The sequence below is a fragment of the Myiozetetes cayanensis genome, unplaced genomic scaffold (assembly GCF_022539395.1).
Source record: "Myiozetetes cayanensis isolate MyiCay16 unplaced genomic scaffold, myiCay2020 scf5-8, whole genome shotgun sequence".
NCBI classification, from domain to species: domain Eukaryota; kingdom Metazoa; phylum Chordata; class Aves; order Passeriformes; family Tyrannidae; genus Myiozetetes; species Myiozetetes cayanensis.
Window position 1 is genome coordinate 112,371,095 of NW_026087742.1, and position 21,246 is coordinate 112,392,340.

General features: G+C 42.5%; 1 protein-coding gene across 7 annotated transcripts in view; it reads right to left on the bottom strand.

Moving 5' to 3' along the window:
• SLC37A1 (solute carrier family 37 member 1) overlaps nt 1-20,654 on the bottom strand; it is a 38,076-nt gene extending 17,422 nt beyond the window's left edge. Inside the window, exons 1-12 of one of the 7 annotated variants that reach the window (XM_050332401.1) lie at nt 20,502-20,654; nt 19,794-19,887; nt 18,431-18,577; nt 16,608-16,882; nt 14,849-14,930; nt 13,883-14,009; nt 12,174-12,252; nt 11,208-11,343; nt 9,555-9,631; nt 7,548-7,714; nt 6,554-6,591; nt 448-531 (exon numbers count right to left, since the gene is read on the bottom strand). In XM_050332401.1, coding sequence (XP_050188358.1) covers nt 448-531; nt 6,554-6,591; nt 7,548-7,714; nt 9,555-9,631; nt 11,208-11,343; nt 12,174-12,252; nt 13,883-14,009; nt 14,849-14,930; nt 16,608-16,663 — 846 coding nt within the window. In that variant the 5' untranslated portion in view covers nt 16,664-16,882; nt 18,431-18,577; nt 19,794-19,887; nt 20,502-20,654. Of the gene's footprint in view, nt 1-447; nt 532-6,553; nt 6,592-7,547; nt 7,715-9,554; nt 9,632-11,207; nt 11,344-12,173; nt 12,253-13,882; nt 14,010-14,848; nt 14,931-16,607; nt 16,888-18,430; nt 18,578-19,793; nt 19,888-20,501 lie in introns of all 7 variants that reach the window. The other 6 variants (XM_050332400.1, XM_050332402.1, XM_050332395.1 and 3 more) reach the window with 6 other exon arrangements.
• Nucleotides 20,655-21,246: the final 592 nt, after the last annotated feature.

A 21,246-nucleotide genomic window follows, 5' to 3' on the forward strand; every position in this document is an offset into this window, starting at 1 on the left:
AATAATTGCTCCTTTTCAGAAATATCCATCTCCATGTATAATCTTAGAAGTACATAAAACTGTTGCATTCAAAAGGGAGACAAGTGAGACTGCAAGGATGGGGCAAACACAATACACGTAGTTTAAACATTTCAAGTGGGCTACCTCTGAAATACTTTTCAGTGCATTGCTGGAATTGTGTCAAGATTACAAGAAAAGGACCAACTGAGTAAGCATGCCATCTCACTCAGCTCTGCTAGTAGTATTTATGTCAGGAAATGAGCAGCACTTATGTCAGGTAATGCTTAGTTCCCTCATCTGAAATTACATTTGTGTACGAGAATGGAAAGAGTTTTCAGCATCATAAAAGGAGGAGTAATCCTCACCAGCAGTAAATCCACTGTAAATGTTCCACATGAGCCTTGGGAAGCCTTCTATGCTATTTTACAACAATATGTTATATTTTACCTGAGGTTTGCCGTTTTCCTTAGCATTTAAGGTCGGCATCTGGATTCTGCATCGAGATGCACCGTTCAGGAAGGTTTTAGCACTCTGAAAAACAAAACAAAACAACTCCATACTTTCGTTGCTTGTTTTATGAAAGATGACATCAGTGTCAATCGTTTCTCTGCAACAAGTTTTTGTGCACTGTAAAATAAACATAACCCCAAATGGAACATCTTTGATTTAATGACGGTGCATTTTGGGTTCTCAAAGTTCTTAAGCAGACCTATGGCAACCTACACAAAAAAATGCAGTCACAAATTTATCTGAAGGCTAATTTCATGCTGGTTTTAGACAGAAGCAGCACACTGATTTCAGAGCACAGTCACACCATTCTTAACATCTTTAGTTGCTTTTTTCTCTACTGAATTTACGGACATTGCAAACTTAAGTTTTTTCTCATAAGCAGATGACCCCAGTAGCAACCACAGGAGTTGATTTGTTTCAGGAAAACCTTGGTTCTTCACTTTCCTATCCCTTTAAGATTAAAGTTTATCCCTACAGATTATATTCTGTAGCACTATATTCTTTTAACCCAGAAATGGACTTGTGGACAAGAGTGTTAATGAAGAGTCTGAGAAGCTCCAGCACATCCAGTAGAAAAGTCAAGGCAATAAAGCTACACTTTAGGTACTAGATGGACCTGCTTTTTATACTTATTTATCAACAAGTGCATTAGTGCAACAGTTCACAACAAAACTGCATTCAATGGAAAACAATTCTGTGATCTTTGGTGTAAAAGGGTTTACCAGGGACAATAAGGTTTGTCTGCTCAACTAAATATACAGTTTTAAAGCAGATTTGCAGCCAGGTATGGACAACCTATTGCTAAGACCAAAAGAAGCACTGTGCACTCCTCAGGTGTGAGATGATTTTTTTAAAGTGTCTAATCACACACCTGATGACATATTAAAAAAATCCAACCAAAAAACCCAAAATAAAACAAAAAACCCCACAAACTCTTCCCCAAATAACGCACCCCACCCCCTTGAGCTCACCACCACAAACGAAAAAAGAATGCAGATCCTCCCTGAACATTCTAATTCCAAATTAATCACTGGGTTACTCTTCCCCAACAAAAATACAAGGATATGTATTGCAGGCAAACTGCCATTCATCACTCAAATCCTTCTAAGAAGGCAAAAAACTTTACAGGATAAACTGAAGTATTTCTGCTGCTCAATACAGAGCTGAGGCACCAGCAGTTCTTGGGCCCGAATTCCTCAAAACAAACCAACAACACTCAAGCCCCCAGGCTCTGATGAAACAGATTTTTAAACTTTATCATACAGAAGAATCTGGCTCTTGTCAAAAATGTGATTTACAGTGATCCACGGGGAAGAAAACCCATTTTCTAGAGACAAGTCATCTACATCTTTAATCAGCAGCTCAGCACAGGAAAAATGAATGGCTTTTTCATTTGACTGTCAAAAAATAAGATTTACTGCGGTAAGGAGAAAACGTCTAGGGAAAAAGGACTAGACTGAGAGGCTGCACATTTAATACTTGGATTTGCGTCTCCTTTTCAGGAGATAAAAACTGCAGCGCGGTAATTCTTAAATGCACAAGCACTTGGCAACAGGAGTTTAAGGAAGCTAAGTTTTCCTGGGAATGCCAAGTCCTAGAGTTCCTAGAGCATAAAGACATGTCTGAACGAACAGGATGTAACTACGGGAAGAAAAAGAAAAAAAGCTCTGGGGAGAAAAGATGAGAAGCAATAAAACCAATTCCAAATCACCACACTACCCAAATGCTGTGAAACCTCCTCTTTAACTTCCACGATGGAAGTGCACCAATGCTGAATAAAGCACACTGGCTTCTCACTTTCCTTTGTCACAGGCGTAGCCTCTCAGAAAGTCAAGGATTAAGCCTCCCGTGCGGGGATTTAAAAGCCCTTCATTGCACTCAAGTGTTTATTTCCAAACAAATTTCAGATTGATAAATCAGAGCCAAGATGAGCACAGGCAAATGAAGGACAGCCCAGGAAACCAGGGAATAAAGAGGAAGAACCACACATTCGAGGTTCTGTGCCTGCCTGTCCTTCTGTGATTCTGGACAGCTCAGTGAAATCAGATTACTCACCACTACAAACTCGTTAGAAATGCTGGGCTCACGATCACGCTGCAAATAAACAGTAGACCAAATTCATCCAGGACAGTGGTATCACACAGAGAGGAAACTGATCTCTGGATCTCAATATAAATCCACCCTGAAGTCCTTCCCTCAAGCTGAGCATTTATTTTAGCGGTGCTTCAAATTTAACTGGCCTCATTCTTCCCCAGCGAGGTTTGGTTTTTAGCACCAGCCAGCAGAGCTGCCTGCACCTAACCAAGGCATCTGTCCAAAGCTACCTACTACAGCCTGATGAGAACAGCAAGCGTGGATGCTTCTTTAGTGTCTCAAAAAAAAAAAAAAAAAGGGAAAAAAAAAAGATTTCTAACCATTTGCGAAAACACAAAGGTTGTTCAGGTTGTCACTGAAATAACTGAGCAAAAAAAGCAAGCATTTTATGCCTGACAAATTCCTTGTACAACACAGCTGAAATATTCTGTTCCCAGTATTAACACAGTCTTTTACTGCATGAACCTTCCTTCAGTGAACAATCAGTTTTCTCTACAGTCAGACACTGTCATTAGCACACCTGCATTTGGAGGAGGTCAGTGAACTTCTACCCTGACCTTAATTGTTTCCTTAAGTTCTAAAACCACCCTCCTGCAGTGAACAGAAGCTGTGAGCTAAATCCATTCACTAAGGATGTGGAATCCTTGCACACCACACAGGTCTGAAGAGAAGTATTTGAGGAGTTCAAATAGGATACAGCTTTCCACGACAGTGGTGAATCTTAATCTGAAAAGGGTCCAAGGCAGGTGGGAAGTATTTTTATAAAGCTCCTGCAAGATTTCCAGATGTGAAATGGGAACAGAGAAGGAAGAAGTGATGCCTTTAGCTCACAGAGGGCAAGGTTTGCAGGAAAACTGAAGGTCAAATGCACCCCATGCAACAAGAGTGTGCCTGAAGCAGTGATCCTGCTGGTGCCCTAGAGAAGATGAGGTCAAATGACTGCTCCTTTTCTGGGACTGAGGGAAAAGGTGGTGAATAGAAGGGGGGGGGGAAGCTCCTAAAATACTAATTTTTTTTGTTAGAAATATCATGACAAACAGATATTCCATGTCAAAATTTTCCATACCGGCTCCTTGAGACAAATGAGCAACACACTGCGTAGGGCTCTTCAGTTATGCTTTCCAGTCAAAGTGTATTTAAAACAAGTAACAAATGTTTACTTCCATGAGGCTGAACAGCAAATTCTGTAAACATGAGGCTCTAGGTGCTCCTGAACTACATAAAAGCTAAGGAAAAAAAAAAAGACACTCCTAACAGGAGGCAATGAGAGCCACTTAAAATACTCTCATACTTGACAGAAGTTACCTTTGAGAAATGAAAGAGAATTAAATGAAAAACACATAACGTACTGTGATCCAACCTTATCTCACAGTAACAAACTAAGAACAGGAGTTCCCCAGACCATTGAAAGCATTCAGCAGATTTAACAGGAGTACTTCATATGAGGAGAAAAAAACCATTATCTGGTAAAGAAGAGACAACAGACTAAAAACATTACCTTCAGTTACTATTCGAGAGCATTTAAAATGTAAAAACAAAATATATCTGAAAATACTGGAGGAGGGTGGTAAAAAACCAACAATCACCCCTGTACAATCTACTTGTGAGACTTGCAAATAGAAAGTATAGTTCACACGTGCAGATAATTTCCATGTGGGATTCCCTTGGGACCTTCCCTCCGACATCTCCCCCAACAGCCCTGATTTGCCCTCAAACCTGGGAAACTCTACGACCTTCTCTGCCAATCAGCCCTACTATTCTTCCAAGGAAACAGCTGAAAACATGTCAGACCTGACTGCCCACAGATTCCTGGAAGCCAAAGGAAAAGAAGGCTGGAGCAGGAGCTGCTCTAGGCTGTGGTTACAGTAGAGACAAACACACACCAGAGCCTTAGGGAACACGAAACAAGATGAAGCTGTAAATACACTCCTAAACAAAACTTGGCTATGAATGATATTCTGATATGAGAAGTTATGCACAGCTGGTCTTCCTAATGCTCTCTTTTTTGTTCTTTTTCCTTGCTTTTTATTTTTCTCTCATTCTATTTCGAGTGCCTCCCTCTTCTTGGGTCACAGCTACATGAGGCAAGAAAGGAAACAATCATCTTCTCATTTTAATTAAGTATTTCCAAGGCACATCTTTTTGCCACTGACACGACTTCCTACAATACTTAATTCTGAGCACATAAAACATCCTATGAACTTTGGTTTCAAAAGCACTGAGCAAATATCTTGGTAACAGAGCTCAACCACTTCCAACCTGCTTTTAGTGTCTGAACCATTTTATGGTAGGCACTTAGAGAAGAGAAAGCTTTCCTTTTAGAAACAATTAAGACAGTTAACGAGTTTTGCTGCCACAATGGCCCACAAAAACACACATACAACGTTCAGCAGCCCAAGAAAAGCTTAAGACATTTGCACACACACATTTCAATCCTGCTTCAGCAATGCCTTGAGCAATCAATCTCTGAGGTGGACTTTCAAACCACTGTGTCAAGAGATGTGTCACATCTTCCCTTGTGATCCAGGCAACGTGTGTTACACAACTTGTGTGTGACATTGTATTTACAGCCTAGTGAAGTTCACAACCCTGACAAAATCTAAGCCCTTGAAGTATAAGCTCTCACACAATAAACAGCAAGATCCACTGCCTTGATGCCAGTGAAGCATGGGATCAATGCATTCTAAAAACTCCCTGCACATCTAAATGCCCTGCCCCAAACATCTGTGTATAAACAGCACCTCCATCCTTGAGGATTTCAAATTTTAGCAGGCCAGCCCTAAGCAATCTGATCCTATGTCAAATTTAGACCTGCTGTGAGCAGAGGATAAGGATCACAGAATGGCCTGGGTTGGAAGGGATCAAAGCTCAGCCAGTTCCACCCTGGCAGGGGCAGGGACACCTTCCACTAGCCCAGGTTGCTCCAAGCCCCATCCAACTTGGCCTTGAACACTTCCAGGGAGGGGGCATCCAACAACTTCTCTGGGCAACCTGTGCCAGCACCTCACAACTCTCACAGTGGAGAATTTCTTCCCAATATCTAATCTAAACCTACTCTCTTCCAGTTTAAAACCATTTTTCCTTGTCCTGTTACTACATGCTCTTGTAAACAGTCTCTCTTCCATCTTTCTTGCAGGTTTCTACAATGTACAGAGGTCCTGATTCAATCTAAAATATTCTGGGATGCCACAAGAACTAAAGCATCCATTTGTCATATGATTCATACAACTTAGCACAGATTTTTTTTTTCTCTTCCCTTTTCACATTTCTTCATTAATTAGAAGTTTCAGATAAATAAACACCGTATTATATCACGGCTAAACTCTGTGTCACAAACTGACTGACTGCTCCCATCTCTTCTCCTCAGCTTTATATCCACCCCTTGCTTTTCCCTACCCATGTGCTCCTACTGTCCCTTCCTGTATCCAAGGGAACATCCCACCATCCATCCCAAGCCCACAGGCAGATGCTTCCTTGACTCTGGGTCAGCAGAGGGGCTGTTTCTCTTTCTGCAAAGCCTCATAGGAGGTTCCCAGTGAGACCCTTCCCAGGATACAGCTGGCAGCAATGTCCCTATGCCATACCTAATGCAAGGGAGGCAACAGCAGGAGATAGGTCAAAATGCCATGAAGATGCCCAGGGAGACCGGAGAAAAGTAAGAAAACTCAAGGAAAAAAAAAAGATATGAACAGTTTTTACTTGTTTTACTGTTGTAAGATCATCTATTCCAAAACCTTATTTAAAACAAATTAATTCACCTCTTGATTCACTTGCTTTGAGAGAAAATAAGGCCCTGATTTACCAGTGAAGCACAGACAAATCATTCCCCCAAGTACAGGATCAGTTATAACAGACTGGCACAAAAGGGCCACACAGACTGGTTTCCAGAACTATCCTAATAAACATGTATCAGGAGGCAAAAACCCAAACAGAAAAAGGATTCACTTACACTGGATGGTGTGCAGGAGCAACTTACATCCTTAGGATCTGAAATACAACACCACATATAGTTAACAGTGAAAAGAAGCCCAACAAAGACCCCTTAAAACACTTTCAAATAGTGTAATTTACTGACAACAAACCAACAGTAAAGATAACAAGGGCTATTTCGGCAGTCCTGCTCTTTACAGAATTCTAGTTATCTCTGCAGAACTCTCTCCTTGACAAGATAGGACAGTTAAGACTAAAATAAGCATTCATATCTCTGAGTCTTTATTGGGACAGGATGGGGCATTCCTCTTTAACTTCTAATTTAAGGTGTCACAACCTGCTCTGGCAGTTGACTTCTGTATTTCACAGCACAGAAGATGGAGGGCATGGGTTGAATGGGAGCACAGAACATACACTGCAGCCAAGTGGGACCTTCTGCTAAGATACACTTAACAAATTATCAAGACAGGGGTGGAGTGACTTCTGAAGGGTTACTCAAGTGTGCTGGAGTCATTTTAGGCAACGGAGTTGGGGAAGGGTCTGGAGACCATTCATATGACCAATCATATGAGAAGCAGCTGAAGGAGTTGTGGGGGCTCAGTCTGGAGAAAAAGAGGCTCAGGGATGACATTATCACCCTCTAAAACTACCTTGAAATTGTTACAACAAAGTGGGGGTCGGCCTCTCCTCCCAGGTAACAAGACAAGAGGAGATGGCCTCAAGCTTCTCTAGGGGAGGTTCAGGTTGGACATTGGGAAGAATTTCTCCATGGAAAGGGTTGTTAAGCACTGGAAGGGGCTGCCCAGGGAGGTGGTGGAGTCCCCACCCCTGAAGGTGCTCAAGGAACGACCGGGCGTGGCACTCAGTGCTCTGGTCTCACTGACAAGGTGGTGACGGACCAAAAGCTGGACTTGATCTTAGTGGTCTTGTCCAACCTAAATTATTCTTCAGCAGCTGGTGTCCCTCACCCATAACGAGCTCCCCCCATGGTTCTGTCCCTCTAAAGCACTCACGCTCAATGAGGAACAGGAAGCAAACAATGCCCATCACAGCAACGATGACTCCGGGCACCACGAAGGACAGACCCCAGCACGTGGACACCCAGTAAGCAGCAATTAAGGATCCCAGGATATTTCCCACTGAAGTGTGTGAATTCCAGATTCCCATGATCAAACCTCTCCTGCATTAAAAAAACAACAAAACCAAACAACAACCCACAAACTTTTCTTATTTCAAGCATTACTGGATTGAGAGAAGCGTATCAAAAATAGCTGTTCATCTGTGCTGTTACTGAAATACTTCTAATATTTGCAATCTAATGGTCCTTATAACTGATCGTTTCTTTATGCTACAGTCTCCATCTGGCAATTTCAGGGCAGCTAAATATTAATAAGAGTGTTGTAAAATACTTCTCTGTGCATCCCAGAACTCATCCTGCATTTAACGGCATTTAAAGACACCATTAGGGTTTGCATGTTTCTGGACAGAGTTTCTTTGACTAAAACAAGTATACAGATGTTGTGTAGCGTGTGGACATGAAGTCTGATGCTTTTGGGAATGAAAATGCTCCTGCAAACACACTGCCCTGATAATCTGATGCTTTCAGGACATGCTAGACTTATCATGCAGAAGAAAACAACCTGTACAGGATATGTGAAGCAAATTCAGTATTTTCTAATCACATTCTGGACTTGCTGGGCATTAGCAGAAGATGACACCTGTGCAAGCTTGGCTAACACACAGATCAGGCTGCTGTCTGCCTGGAAATCCCAGATTATAACTGTTGTAGACCAGCTCCAGCTCAGCTAACATAAACCACAAAAATCCTACTGAAGTCATGACAGCAGGGTTGGTTTTTTTTTTTTTTTTCCCCTCCTTGTTCTTCCACGTGGGAAAACTGCCTTGTCCTCAGCAGTTTACCTGGAGCAACCTAACTCGAACAAAGCCCAATCTTTTCCTTAGGCTGAAGATCTAAGAGGTCTGCCCGTGTTTTCATGGAATTTGCAGCAAAATGAGAACAAGAACCAGATCACTGACATTCAGACAAGAGCCCTAGCACCCTGTGGCCTCCTAAAAGTAAAGGCCGTTGTTATTGTGCAAAGCAAAACTTGAATAAACGTATTTATTTCGCAGGCTCATCAATTTTGTTCAGTACTGTATGACAGTTATTCTCTGCATTTTCTAACATTCTCCTAAAAGGCTGCAGGGACCACAGAAAACCAGCCTGAACCTACGTGTTCGTAACTATGCCGTGATTTTATATATGAAGCATATATTTAATTTTGTATATCCTTCTCTGGAACTGAAAGACAACAATGCTCTTTTATGGTCTTTACCTACAAAGGATGGTACCACAGTAGCATTATTATTATTATTTGCTACATGCACCAACCATTATCAGAGCCAGTGGATTCAGCATGCAGCTCTTGCAAAATTTCTGGAAAACTACTGTACGGTGGTACGACAAAATAAACATTACAAGTGACCTCTGTGCAGGATTAAGATAAAAAACCCAAAGAGATGATTTGAAGAAAGTGACAAAAAGAAAGGTTAAATCTGCTGCTATATGTATTTTCCTTTTTAAATTGAATTTTTAAGTTTATGTAAGTGTGTTAGAAAAAAGATATTAGATACTTTTATACAGTTACACCCTGACAACTATTTTGAAACACAAATGAAAACATGGCAAATTCCACATTAAAATGGCATAGTAACAACCTGTACTAGAAGTGGGTTTAGACTGTTAATATTTGCAAGGATTATTCTAATTCAATTCTGAAATATTTCATCTGAAAAATTAAGTACCAGGCTAAAGAGCTACCTCAGAACATTGGTTTGTCATGAGGGAGAATATTTCAAACCCAGATATAAACCAATCAGTGTAACAAAGAAAGCTCCTCTCAAACTGCTTCTTCATCCCCAAAAAACGCAGAAGCAGAAAAAGATACTTAAATTGGCTGTATTACAGCCCAGAATGTATTGATCTGTACTTCCAGAAGTTTGGATAACACATTATTTACCTTCCTTTTCCAAACCAGTTGCCAATACATGTAACGACACTCGGCCAGCCAGTAGTTTGCACCAACCCATTTGCTATCTGAAAGTATATAAAAATGATAATAAATAAACATACCCTACAATAAGTCAGGTTTCTACACAGTTCCTGCCGAGTGCTGCACGGGGAAAAGGAAGCCCTCACAAATGCCCTGAATTTAAAAACTCAGTGGGGAGGTTTGAAAGTGATGGTTTTTTCCCCAAGAATAACCAAGTTACGATGTTTTGCAGAGATTCTTCCCTGCAGCCACATCTCTGCAATTATTTCAGGATTTAAATCACAGAACGCTGTCATTCAATCTTAGTGCTTACCAAAAGTCACATTGCACTGAGAAGTGGATTCCCCACACTCAAAACAGCAACACAGAAAATTTCACAGAACTATTCTGAGTTGGAGGGGACCCACGAGGATCATCGAGTCCAACTCTAATGCTTATCTCAGTCTGACCATATGGCAAAGCGTGTTTGCAATCAAATAAAGTGGAAAAAAAAAGAAAGCTTTAGGGGAGACTGGATAACTTTGAACATTCACTTTAAAATGCTTAGCAGACATCTGTAAATAAACTGAGAGGAGGAATTTAGGTTACCATTTCAGGCTGAAGTAAGAACTATTGCAGCCTCCACAATGCACAGATTATAACTTTAACTATCTCTAAGCCTAACAAGAATTACTCTCTCTAGAATTACACCTTAACACAAAAGTCACAGTACAATAACTCACATGTACAATGGGCATTTGAACATGCAACAAAATCACCTCACTCTACCCCACAAAAACCAAGTAGGCTGGTGGTGCCAGACCACCCTTGGTATTCCAGGACTCACTGACCACCTCCCATAGGGCAGCACTGCTAAAGACAGGCAGCTTTAACCCTAAAGGAGCCAGCTCCTGCCCTGGAAACCACCTGATCCAAGAGGGCTGGGGCAGGGACGGGGTTAAACAGATTAACTGGTGACATGCTCACCCTGCCCAAGTTAGTACCTGTGCATGCCATGCTGCTCAGTGCCATGCAAAGGAGCCAGGGGTGAGAGTCCTACTGCAATAACACAGCAGTGTAAGGTGCAGACATGCCCAAAATGGTTCAAGTGCTGCCCCTGTCCTGGTCCTGACCTAAAGCCCATTTCAGGTCAACAGTAAATATTCTTGTAACACCTGATTAGTGCTCTGAAAAAAAATCTCACACAGTGAATCTCGTTACATAAGCTGCCTGTTCTCAGCCACACCAGTGTGGGAGACTGTTCATCATTAGCAGTATAAATGTAATTTTCCTGCAGAGAAGGCCAGGATGAGTCACTCAGGTCTTGGCAGACTGACAAAAGTAAATAGGCTTGTTTCAAAACTCGCCCACATTTAAGCTTGCAAAGATTTGATCACTGATTTGACACAGGGTGAAACACACTAATTTGTTTTCAAAGATTTCTTTTGCTAGAAAAGCATTTTTCAAAAATAAAACCTGGGGCTATCCTGTCATTTCTGCCTGTCAGCACTGACAGGGTGTTCCAACACTTACACCCTCCCATCCAACCACTAATCACTGCATGTAGCTGAGAAACACCCAACACAACACTAAAACAGCACCACAGAAACTCTTTGAGTGTCCAAATAACATCGTGCCTACCTGGGCCATTATGTAAAACCACAGATTATGTATGTTATAGAAATAACCCAATCCAAACATGGCAGTGAAGAGTCCACTGGCGAGCATCCCACCCGTCAGATAGTACCGGATAGGCAGCCGCTCTCCTATCAGTCCGCTTGGAATGGGGAAGGTAACAAAGAGAAAGGCCATAATTAAAAATGAGATCATACCCCAAGCCTTCACAAATGAAGAATATCTTGTGTTGTTTAATTCTGGTTGAGGAGAAACTTTGCTGCTGTGAAGGCAAACTGCTGTTACCAGTAAAGAAGCAATCTTTAGCCCTTGACAGGGGAAAATAAATCCCAACAAACATTTCATGTTCATTAATTACTAAGTACTGACACCTGCACAATCATCCTTCAGGGAGATACTCATCTAGAGCCCATTTACTTACAGAGTCATTTTCCAAGTGACAGGTAAGGTGGGACATGTCTCCAGCCTTTTAAAGCGAGACTTGTCTCCCTTGCTAATAATTCTAGTCATGAAGGTTCTGGTTTTAACGAAAAGAAACATCTCCAAGCAGCAGCTAACGCTGCACACTGTAAGATGGTTTTGGTATTATTTCTAGGAGGTGTCTGCTTCCATCCTCTGACTCTAGAGAAAGCCAGGACAACCAGTTTAGTTTACAAGTCAGAGACTGATTGAGGACCTACATTCCAGTGCATATTGCTTTGTATTCCACATGAAGCAAAGACAGGCCAAGTTGGAAGGCATTCCTGCACAAGGCAGTCATGATGGATGCAGGTAAGAAGCTTTCTATAGGTCAACAGATATGATATCACTGGGATTTGGGGGGATGCTGTGGGTTTTTCCCCCTTCAGCAATCAGTTTCTCACTCTCTTCACCAGAAACTTGTCCCATAAGGAAGGACAACATCTCAGAAGCTGTGCAGCCTCATAAATTAACAGCAAGCAATAAAGCAGGTTTCCAAGAGAGAGTATTTACCTTAAATACATTCCAACTGCATATGCACACAAAAACGAGTAATCCAGCGCTCCCAGTAACTGTTTGTAGTTGTTCTTATCTAAGAATAATTTTCAAAACAAATTAACAGTTTAAATGTACTAATTAATTCCCAACCATTTGTACATACAACAAGAAAAATGTTAGTGAACATGTACCGGCGTTTAACTTTCAACAGGCACTTTTACACCTAAGCACACATTTTGCAAAACATTTTATTTAAGGAAAAAATAAAAATAAATGGCTGTAACACGTAAGGAAAATATTGGCAGGCCCATGCTTAACTCTGCCTTATTCAAAACAGCATTTTGGAAGAGAAGAAACATCAGCTATTAGCAGGGTGCCCTTCTATGTCTTTAGACAAAAGAAAATCCGAACTTTGACTTGATTAAAAGTGGAAAGATGAGTTGCAAATGTGTGAGGTCATAAAAGTCAAAATGGCTATAAAAATTCCATCATCACAGAGGCTTTTAAAGAATCGGTTTAATGAGGTTTTTTTTAATTGTTAAAGCCTTTTGCATTTCGTTTTCCAACTATTCACAGGGTTTTGCTTAAAAAAACCCCAACAAACAGGGTTCTGCTCTGTACAGCAAACAAGCACAATCACACCAAAATAGGACTTGCAGACAGGATGGAGGGAGCAGAAGTGCCTCCACCCTGGTGGAAACACTAAGTCTACTCTCAGGAGAGCTGAGCTCACACCAAGAAAGGCAGTTTGTGTGTTTATTTGCAAGGAGCCACAACTGCCAATGACTTCGAGCTCAGAAATCTCCATTAGAAAAACCAACCAGTGTTTCAGACACGCAAACTCAGCCCCCCTCGGTCCCGGGACAAGAAACACCAACCAAGTTTAACTGCATCCCATCCAAGGGGACTAAATCATTTCAGCAGATCTTGCAGCAGGCAGTTGATACACTGGATTTTTCCCACAGAAAACCCAGAGCTCAGATCTTTAATTATCTTCGAACAGAGTAGCACCTTTTTTTTTTTTTTTTAAATTGCTAATTAAGGACTAATTAGAATGGATGGCTACAGAGACTGGGGTGGACTGGCACACTGACAGAACAGACTATTCTACCTCACTGATGTTCCTGGTAGCAATAAAAGCATTAAGGAATGATTCAAAGTCTCCCTGAAATTCAAATACAATTAAATTCAAACGTAATCGTTCAACAGGCAAATATTTATTTTCTATTTAAGTGAAAGGCCACATCCATAAACTATTAAGTTGTCAAGTCTATTCTGCAATGAAGGCTCCCATTTTTCTTCATTAAAACGGAGAGAAAGCTATTCCTTCTGGCAGATAAGGACTCTGAAAAGTTCCAATTTTGATAAACATCAAGTAAATTAATTTAAAGGATTTATTTTATTCTTCACCCTTTTTTCCTTAACAGACATGCTAAAGACAAACCCCATTTTCTGACTGAAAAGTGATCTACTAACACCATCTCACAGCTATAGCAAGTAAAATAATGTCACCTGTTGAAGTGACTTTGAGCAGGAGAGACATCATAAGGTAGGACACAATTTTATTTGGAGAAATCAATGAGAACATGGAAAACAAAACACTCCTTCAATGCACATCTCCTCAATACCACCATATGTGAAGAAATAGCAAGAAGCAAACAATCTAATTATGAATATCAGCTCATTACTGGTAAAAATAGAAAACCAAAGAAACCAACCCTTACCAAATGGCTCCCAACCACACTGAGAGGCATTAAATGGCTTTTTGACAGGCTGAATCTGGGTAGCATATTCTTTGTAGGAGTCAAGTTCAACTTCATGTGAAGCAGCACAATGCTTATGCAGCTCTCCCTGAAACAGAAAGGGCATTTGAAAATGGAAAAAAAAATCACTTGTGAATTGGGGTGTTAATTCTCATGCAACAACAAATTTAACAAATCCAGACTGACAAGAACTTGTGTCAAACCCACCAAAATCAGTAACATTGTTAGCCATTATTAATTGCTTGGCATTTTGGTGAGAGAAGCCACCATTACATGAAATACTTAATCACATGCTCAGAAAAAACATTCTATTGTGAACTGGTGTTTCTGATAGTGAACAGCTTTGAAATTCTGCAGCAACATCAAGTACTTTGCCCACTGTTACTCATCAGTTTTACACAAGACAGCACTGGGGAATTTGATTTGAGTTTGGCAAGTTTTACAGGCTGAAGATTAAACTAACAAACCTTGAATTATGGAATATTTTGCCACCAGTTTCACCAGAAGCAGAGTCCCCAGTGTACAGACAACTATGACTACGATGTTCAACAGTACTTGGAACACTTATAAATGCCAGGGGAATGTTATCATGCTCAACTCATCAGTTGTGAGCAACTTTTCTCAAAAATACCACTGCAAACCTCTCAAATACCTACTATTAGATTAATTCACATGAATTAAATGTAGGCATAGCTGTTTCAAGTTTTAATCCCAAAGACCAGACAGAAATGCAATATTCTAGGCACAGTCTCACTGAGGTTTATCAAGCAAATGTCACTGTGTACTGGCTTTATCAGTTTTTCATCTTGAAGCCACTTCAAGTTAAAGTTTAACACTGCCTTTCACAACGGGAAGTACTAAAAAAGACAATGACTTCCGTGTTTGAGGAGCAGAAGGATGTTTAAACAAGGACGGAACCCTGCTTACCTTAACTATACTAATAGGTTTCCTTGATAAATGGAAGCTGGCATACAGCAGGAAAGTGAGAGAGAAAATGAAGGCTCTATACCTACAATATAAAATTTAAAAAGTATTTGAAAATTACACTTCCTTTTGGCACCAAGTTACACAAAAACATCTTGCCTTGTTTGCAACCTTTCTTTGGGGGCTATTAAATGTCAGTTCAACATTAAACACACTGATAATCAGATTTCACACCTCAGTGTCTCGCTGGGTTTTCTGGTATGATTAGGACATAAGTGATGGCTCTCTGAGTTGGCAGTTTGGATATTGTGGGTTATTACTTCCTTGTTTTCTTACTGCTTTTGGGATGCTGCTTCTCTTTTGCATTCCTCTGTAACAACAGAAATCAGCTGTTTCCAGAGGTGGAGGGTGGGACTGACAGAATGTACTGGAGCACAGGAACACAATTAAGCAGGTTTGGGATTGGGAAGGAATCCTCCTTTGTGCCTCACTGGCACACAGTTCAGCTGAAGTAAAAGGGCATTCCAAACTCCCTGTCACTACAAGCATTAAACAAAGACAATAATCTGGTCTATTCTATTCTCTACTGCAGTTTCAGTTGTTTAAGGAGGGCACTTTGTGGAATTGTACTTTTAACAATACACAGAGTCCAGGTGTATTTGCTGGTTCCTTCTGGCCTTGAACTTAAAATTAACATCAGTAAATAAAAGTACATATATACATACAAATATCTGATATCACACCCCCCTACTATGGTCCCTGATTTTTAATTAACCTTTTTCAATACTTTTTTGCCTTACAAATTTTTATATAACCAAGGCCTTGTTTTACAGTTCTGGTATATTCACAGAGACACTAACAAGAGTTATCCCACAAGCTGAATTACTCACCCTAACAACTGAAAACATCCTCTCAAAGGCTAAAACTGAAATTACTTTGTTCCTGCTGCTAGACTAGAGAAAACACATGATAGAATTGCTCAAATGGAAAGTGCTTGGTCTTTCATTTGTTATTTTTTTTTGTTATTCACACACAATTGAGTCAATATTCCATCTCAGAAAGCACAGGAACTGATGTCACAAAACTTCCAGAATTAGTTTTCTTGAAGCGAAGAGGGTTTGATTTTGCTTCGATTTTGTTGGGGGGGGAGGTTGTTGTGTTTTTTTGTGGTTTTTTTTTTTTTTTGTGTTTTGTTTTGATTTGGTTTTTTGTTTGTTTGGTTTTTTGTTTGTTTGGTTTGGTTTTTTGGGGGTTTTTTTGTTTGTTTTTTTTTCCCCCTGTGGCTTTTTTGGTTTTGTTTGGTTGGTTGGTTTTTAACTTTTTGTTTGTTTTGGTTTTGTGTGTTTTATTTGTTTTTGTTTATTTCTGGGTTTGTTTTTTTAATATTATAGTAGCAAGAACTAAGACTGCAATTGCACAAGTCTACATTAAACATCAAATTACTGGGGAGAAAATACACTTCTGGTTAAGAAAAGACAGCTTACCTTGAGCCACTCTTCCTACCTAAGAGCTTGAAAATAAAAATTTGAAATTTATCCTTTAAATACCTTGCAAAGAAAAGGGCAAAAGGCTAGTAAGGGTTTGTTTGCGTTTCCCAACAAAGCATCTTACTTTTTAAATGTCATCAATAGTGATTAAACAACTGGCTATATTTTCTTCCTGTATATATTAAGCAACAAAAAAGCAAATAATAGAGGAGTGTGATCTTCCCAGATACAAACTCACACTGTCCACCAAGATCACACCATACTTCAAGACTTACCACTGATCTCGTGAAAATGAAGTGATGAAACGAATCCCAGGAGGAAGCTGAGCCATCTACACTACAGCTGGCACCAAACTGCAGGTGACACAACTATGTACTTGTGACAGTGTTTTCTTCTGAACGTGTAACAAAGATCCCCTTGAAGCCCGTGGGATGGCAGGTAAAAAAAAAAGTGGAATATCTGCAGCTGAGCTGATCTCCTCTGTAGGTTTTTATTCTCATACACCTTCAGTCTCCACGTGGCAAATTCTTCACTCCGCCTTTGTTAACTGCTGATCTTCAGATAAGAGAAGCTGATAAGTAAACAGTCTGATCGAGGTTCTGTAATATTTTCTAACCATAACATTTGAATCAGCAATTATCTACTTCAGAGGCAAGTAATTACCATAACTAACCTTCCAGCCATCAAAAATGTAATGGAGAATTTTAAGCTGATATAAAATGCAGCCTTTTCGGAATTTTATCATTTATAATGCATTTTGAGAACTCGGTGTAGTACAAAGCAGCGGAGACACAAAGGAAAGATGCACTCAGAGCTTGATCCAAAGCCAGCTGACATCAAAAACACTCTGCTTTTGTCCCAGAATGGCTACAAGTAGACAATTCCCCAGCTCACAAAGATCTGTTTAAGTACATCAGAAACATTCATGAGCTTGCAATTAGCTCAAAAATGGCTGTAGTGTTTCCAGCCTGGAATAGAGACTCCTCCAGCTTGAGAGTGGGTGCTGCTGAACAATGCTGCCAGCAAGACTTGACCGGCACTGCCTCTCCCACCCCATTTCCCTGTCCCAGCGGCAGTGCTGCACAAAGCACCACATCATAAGAAGACTTGGAAAAGAAAATAAACAGTTTTTTTCACCACCTGAGCTCCCGGCACCAGCACAAGGGAGAAGGCAGGATCTCACATGTCCATAACAGGCAGGGAAGAGGCAGGAGAGTGGCAGCATCAATTCAGTTTGGCTTAAAGTTTCAGAGTTTCTCCTCAAACATGGGCTGAAGTCCCTCAACAGGAAAAAAATCCCTATACAATATCTTTACTGCAGGTACTGCACCAGGGAGCAGCTGCACTGTTAGCTGGCAGCAAGTCAGCCAAGATGACAAAAGGCATTGTAGGCAAAAGGTGTGACTGCAACTCAGGCATGAAAACCCTCCCTGTAAGCTCACAGCAGAGCCACCCCAGCAGGATGCCAAGTTAACACACCAGGGCCTGCAGCATAAACCCTACCACCCTCCTGGTAGCCCTGCTAGTGGGTTTAATGCCAGCAAAAGCCACTGATGGGAAGCTGGTAGGAACAGGATCATCTCTCCTGGTAAACAAAAGAAAACACACCTGCCAAGCAAGAAAACACACTTGCCCAAGACCAAGGGTTGGTCTTAACATGAGAGTTTTAGAAGCTGCCACAGGTGTAAGCCTCTCTTCTCTCATCTTCATTGCCCCATCTTATTACAGAAATCAAAACTAATCCTCAGCCAGATGAATGACAACACCAAACACGATTTGCTGTGTCCAAGCTGGCAACCTGAAAGCTTCATTACCCACACTGACTTTCTCCCCAGGAATGGAGGAAAACCCACCTCTTTACATAACAGAGTATCCCACCGAAATATCAAGGGTCTGCTCCTTTACACTAACACATTTTTGTCATAGTTTGATTTTTTCCAGTATCCTGGTTCAGTTTGACACCTCCCTCCCCTGGAAGCGAACTCACTTGCTAATCCCGTTTGGCATGTTTCACCCCCACACACACCTCCCCAGCCCTGAATCAGTGGTGCAATTAATTAAACCCCGTAATCATTCCCACCCAACACGGGTTTCCTACCTCCTCTTTGGAGTTGCAGAGGTTAGGGAAAGTGCAACCCTATCCCCTCCTCGATGCAGGTCCCTGCTTCCCTCTGTGCCAGACCTTGCAGTTGTACAGCCATGGGTCAGATGGCTGATCCATCAGAAAACCTGCCCCGAAATGCAGCTGATCCAACAGAGAATATTAACTCATTCTGTGATCATAAAACTGCTAGTTAGGATTAATCCAACGCAGCAGGAGCACATAGGCAGGGACTAAAGGTGGGATTGCCCCCTACAAACACAGGTGGTTGGTTAGGTCAGATAAACTCAATTTCAAAACAAAAACTTGTCAGTAATCTCTGTTTGGTTGATAGGTCCAATAGGAGAAGAAAGGTAAGAAGAAAAATAGGTTGGCACAAGCAGCCCCGAGCTGGAGGGCATTTTATTTCCAGGAGCAACAAATCTATTTCAGGGTGATCCCAAACCCCCATTTCTCCTCTCTCACAGGTATCCCCAAACACCAAAACTATTATTTAACTGACCACACTAAGCAAGGTGAGAGAACATCTACTGGGAAAAAAACTGAGAAGCCAGCAAAGAACAAAAACCCGAGGTCAAACACCTCCTTAAATGGTTCTTTTAAAATATAATGGGACAAGGCAATTGCCATCTTCGCAAAGGAATTGTTTAACAAGCTACTATTTAACAGCTTTAGCAGGAAAGGACTTCTCAGATCTTACAAAAGGTTTCAGTACTAAGTGGTCACACAAGGTTGCACATCCGTGCACCAGCTGCACAGATGGTACTCACACCACCTCCCAAGAGTAAATCCCTTCACAAGGATCCCCGTAATTTCCCAGCAAAGGTGACTGGACTATCGGCAGCACAGAGAGAACTGCACCCTAACTCTATTTGACACAGGTTGATTCCATTTTATGTACTGCAGGCAGAAAGAACTGACTTCTCATTTACTTGTCAACAACTTATCTCTGTCTCCACGTATCCTTAAGTTCCTCTGACGTTCATGTGCTTTTTAATAAAGAAATAAAACGTCCTCCACAAAAGTAAAGGAATTTGCGGCAGTAAAGCTTGTGAAAACAGGTTATAAAGATCACGTCCTGCCACAGATAAAACTAGATTTTAAAAGCCAAGCTATACTTCAAAAATTACATTAATAGGCTACAACACATAACTGTTAGTTTGCCAATACATCCCTTTGTGCTCCTGGTTTACTAATGAAGCTCAAGGACAAACTCGAATTTAATCACTGAAACCGGCTTTATGTTCTTTCATTTTCTGCAACTATTTCAGCCGACAGCAAAACAAACACTTCACTTCCTCCTTGCTGTACTGAAACGTTTAGAGCAATATTCTCGTACTCAGTTTGAAACCATATTTACCTTCCAAAATCGGTATTGCTCCTTCCGGCTTCCCACAGGGCGAAGCATTCCTCCCTGTTTCGGGAAGAGAGTCATCGGTGACCGGCCTTTCCCTCTGCAAACACGGTAAACCCGGGATCAGCTGTGCTGGAGAGGCAGAGGGAAGGTCGTGCCTGGCCACGCACAGCTCCCCAGAGGGCAGAGATTAATTCAGTGTCTGCAAACAGCGGGTAACCAAACCCTCCCCGGGGTGTCCCCAAGGGCTCAAAACGCCTTCGCTCGCACTCCCGCAGGTCAAACGCCCGTCGTGCTTGACACCGAGCAGCTCTGCACCTGAGCCAGAACCTGCCAAACCCTCCACCCTGGGGCATTAAATGCCCACGATCCTTCTATTTTAAACAGAAAAAAACAACCCGACAAACCAAAACCCACGGTTCATCCTGGCTTAGCCACAGAGGGGCACAGCGCCGGCACCCGCAGGACCGACCACCCCCGGAGCCGCCCCGGGGGCCAAGGGCAGCTCCAACAGCGGGAGCCGAGCCCAACCCACGGGCAGGTCTGGGCAGCGCACAGGGACGGAGATGCAGGGCCCGGCACACCCACCCGGTCCCGCAGCGCTCCCCGGGCACCCCCGCCCGGTGCCGCCGCTCCCGAGCGGCCCCGCGGCTCTGGAGCCGCCCCCGCCGCGGGCACGGCAGGTGCACGGCCAACCCCGCCCGCCCAGCCTACCCGGGGCTGCTGGTCCCGGCCAGCGGCAGCTCCCCGAGTCCCCGTCTCCTGCCGAGCCGAGCCGAGCCGAGCCGGGCTGTGCCGGGCCGGGCACGGCTGCGGATCGCCGCCCGCCGCCAGAGCTGCGCGGCGGGACCGGCCGGGCTCGGCCCCTCCTCCCCGCCGCACCGAGGAGGAGGAGGAGAAGGAGGAGCCTGCGGGGGGAACCCTTTGCAGGAGGAATAGCAGCTCCGAGCGGGTCGTGCTGACCCATTGCTCAGCCTTGGCGAGGCGCATGTGGGGTGCCTCGTACAGTTCTGGGCTCCTCAGACATGGAGCTCCTGGAGTGGGTTCAGAGGAAGGCGCGAAGATGATGAAGGGACTGGTGCATCTCTCTTATGAATAAAGGCTGAGGGAGCTGGGCCTGTTCATCCTGGAGCAGAGACAGCTGAGAGGAGAACCTCCTCAATGTGTATAAATACCTAAAGGGAGCGTGCTAAGAGGATGGATCCGGCTCTTGGTGATGCCAGGCAACAGCACTAGAGGCAAGGGGCACAAAGTGATGCCCAGGAAGTTCCACCTGAATGTGAGGAAGAACTTTCTTGTGCAGTGACCAAGCACGGGAACAGTTTGCCCAGAAAGGGTGGGGAGTCTCCCTCACTGGGGATATTCCAGAACCGTCTGGATATAATCCTGTGCTGTGTGCTCTGGGATGACAGCGCTGGAGCGGGGAGGTTGGACCACATGACCCACTGTGGTCCCTTCC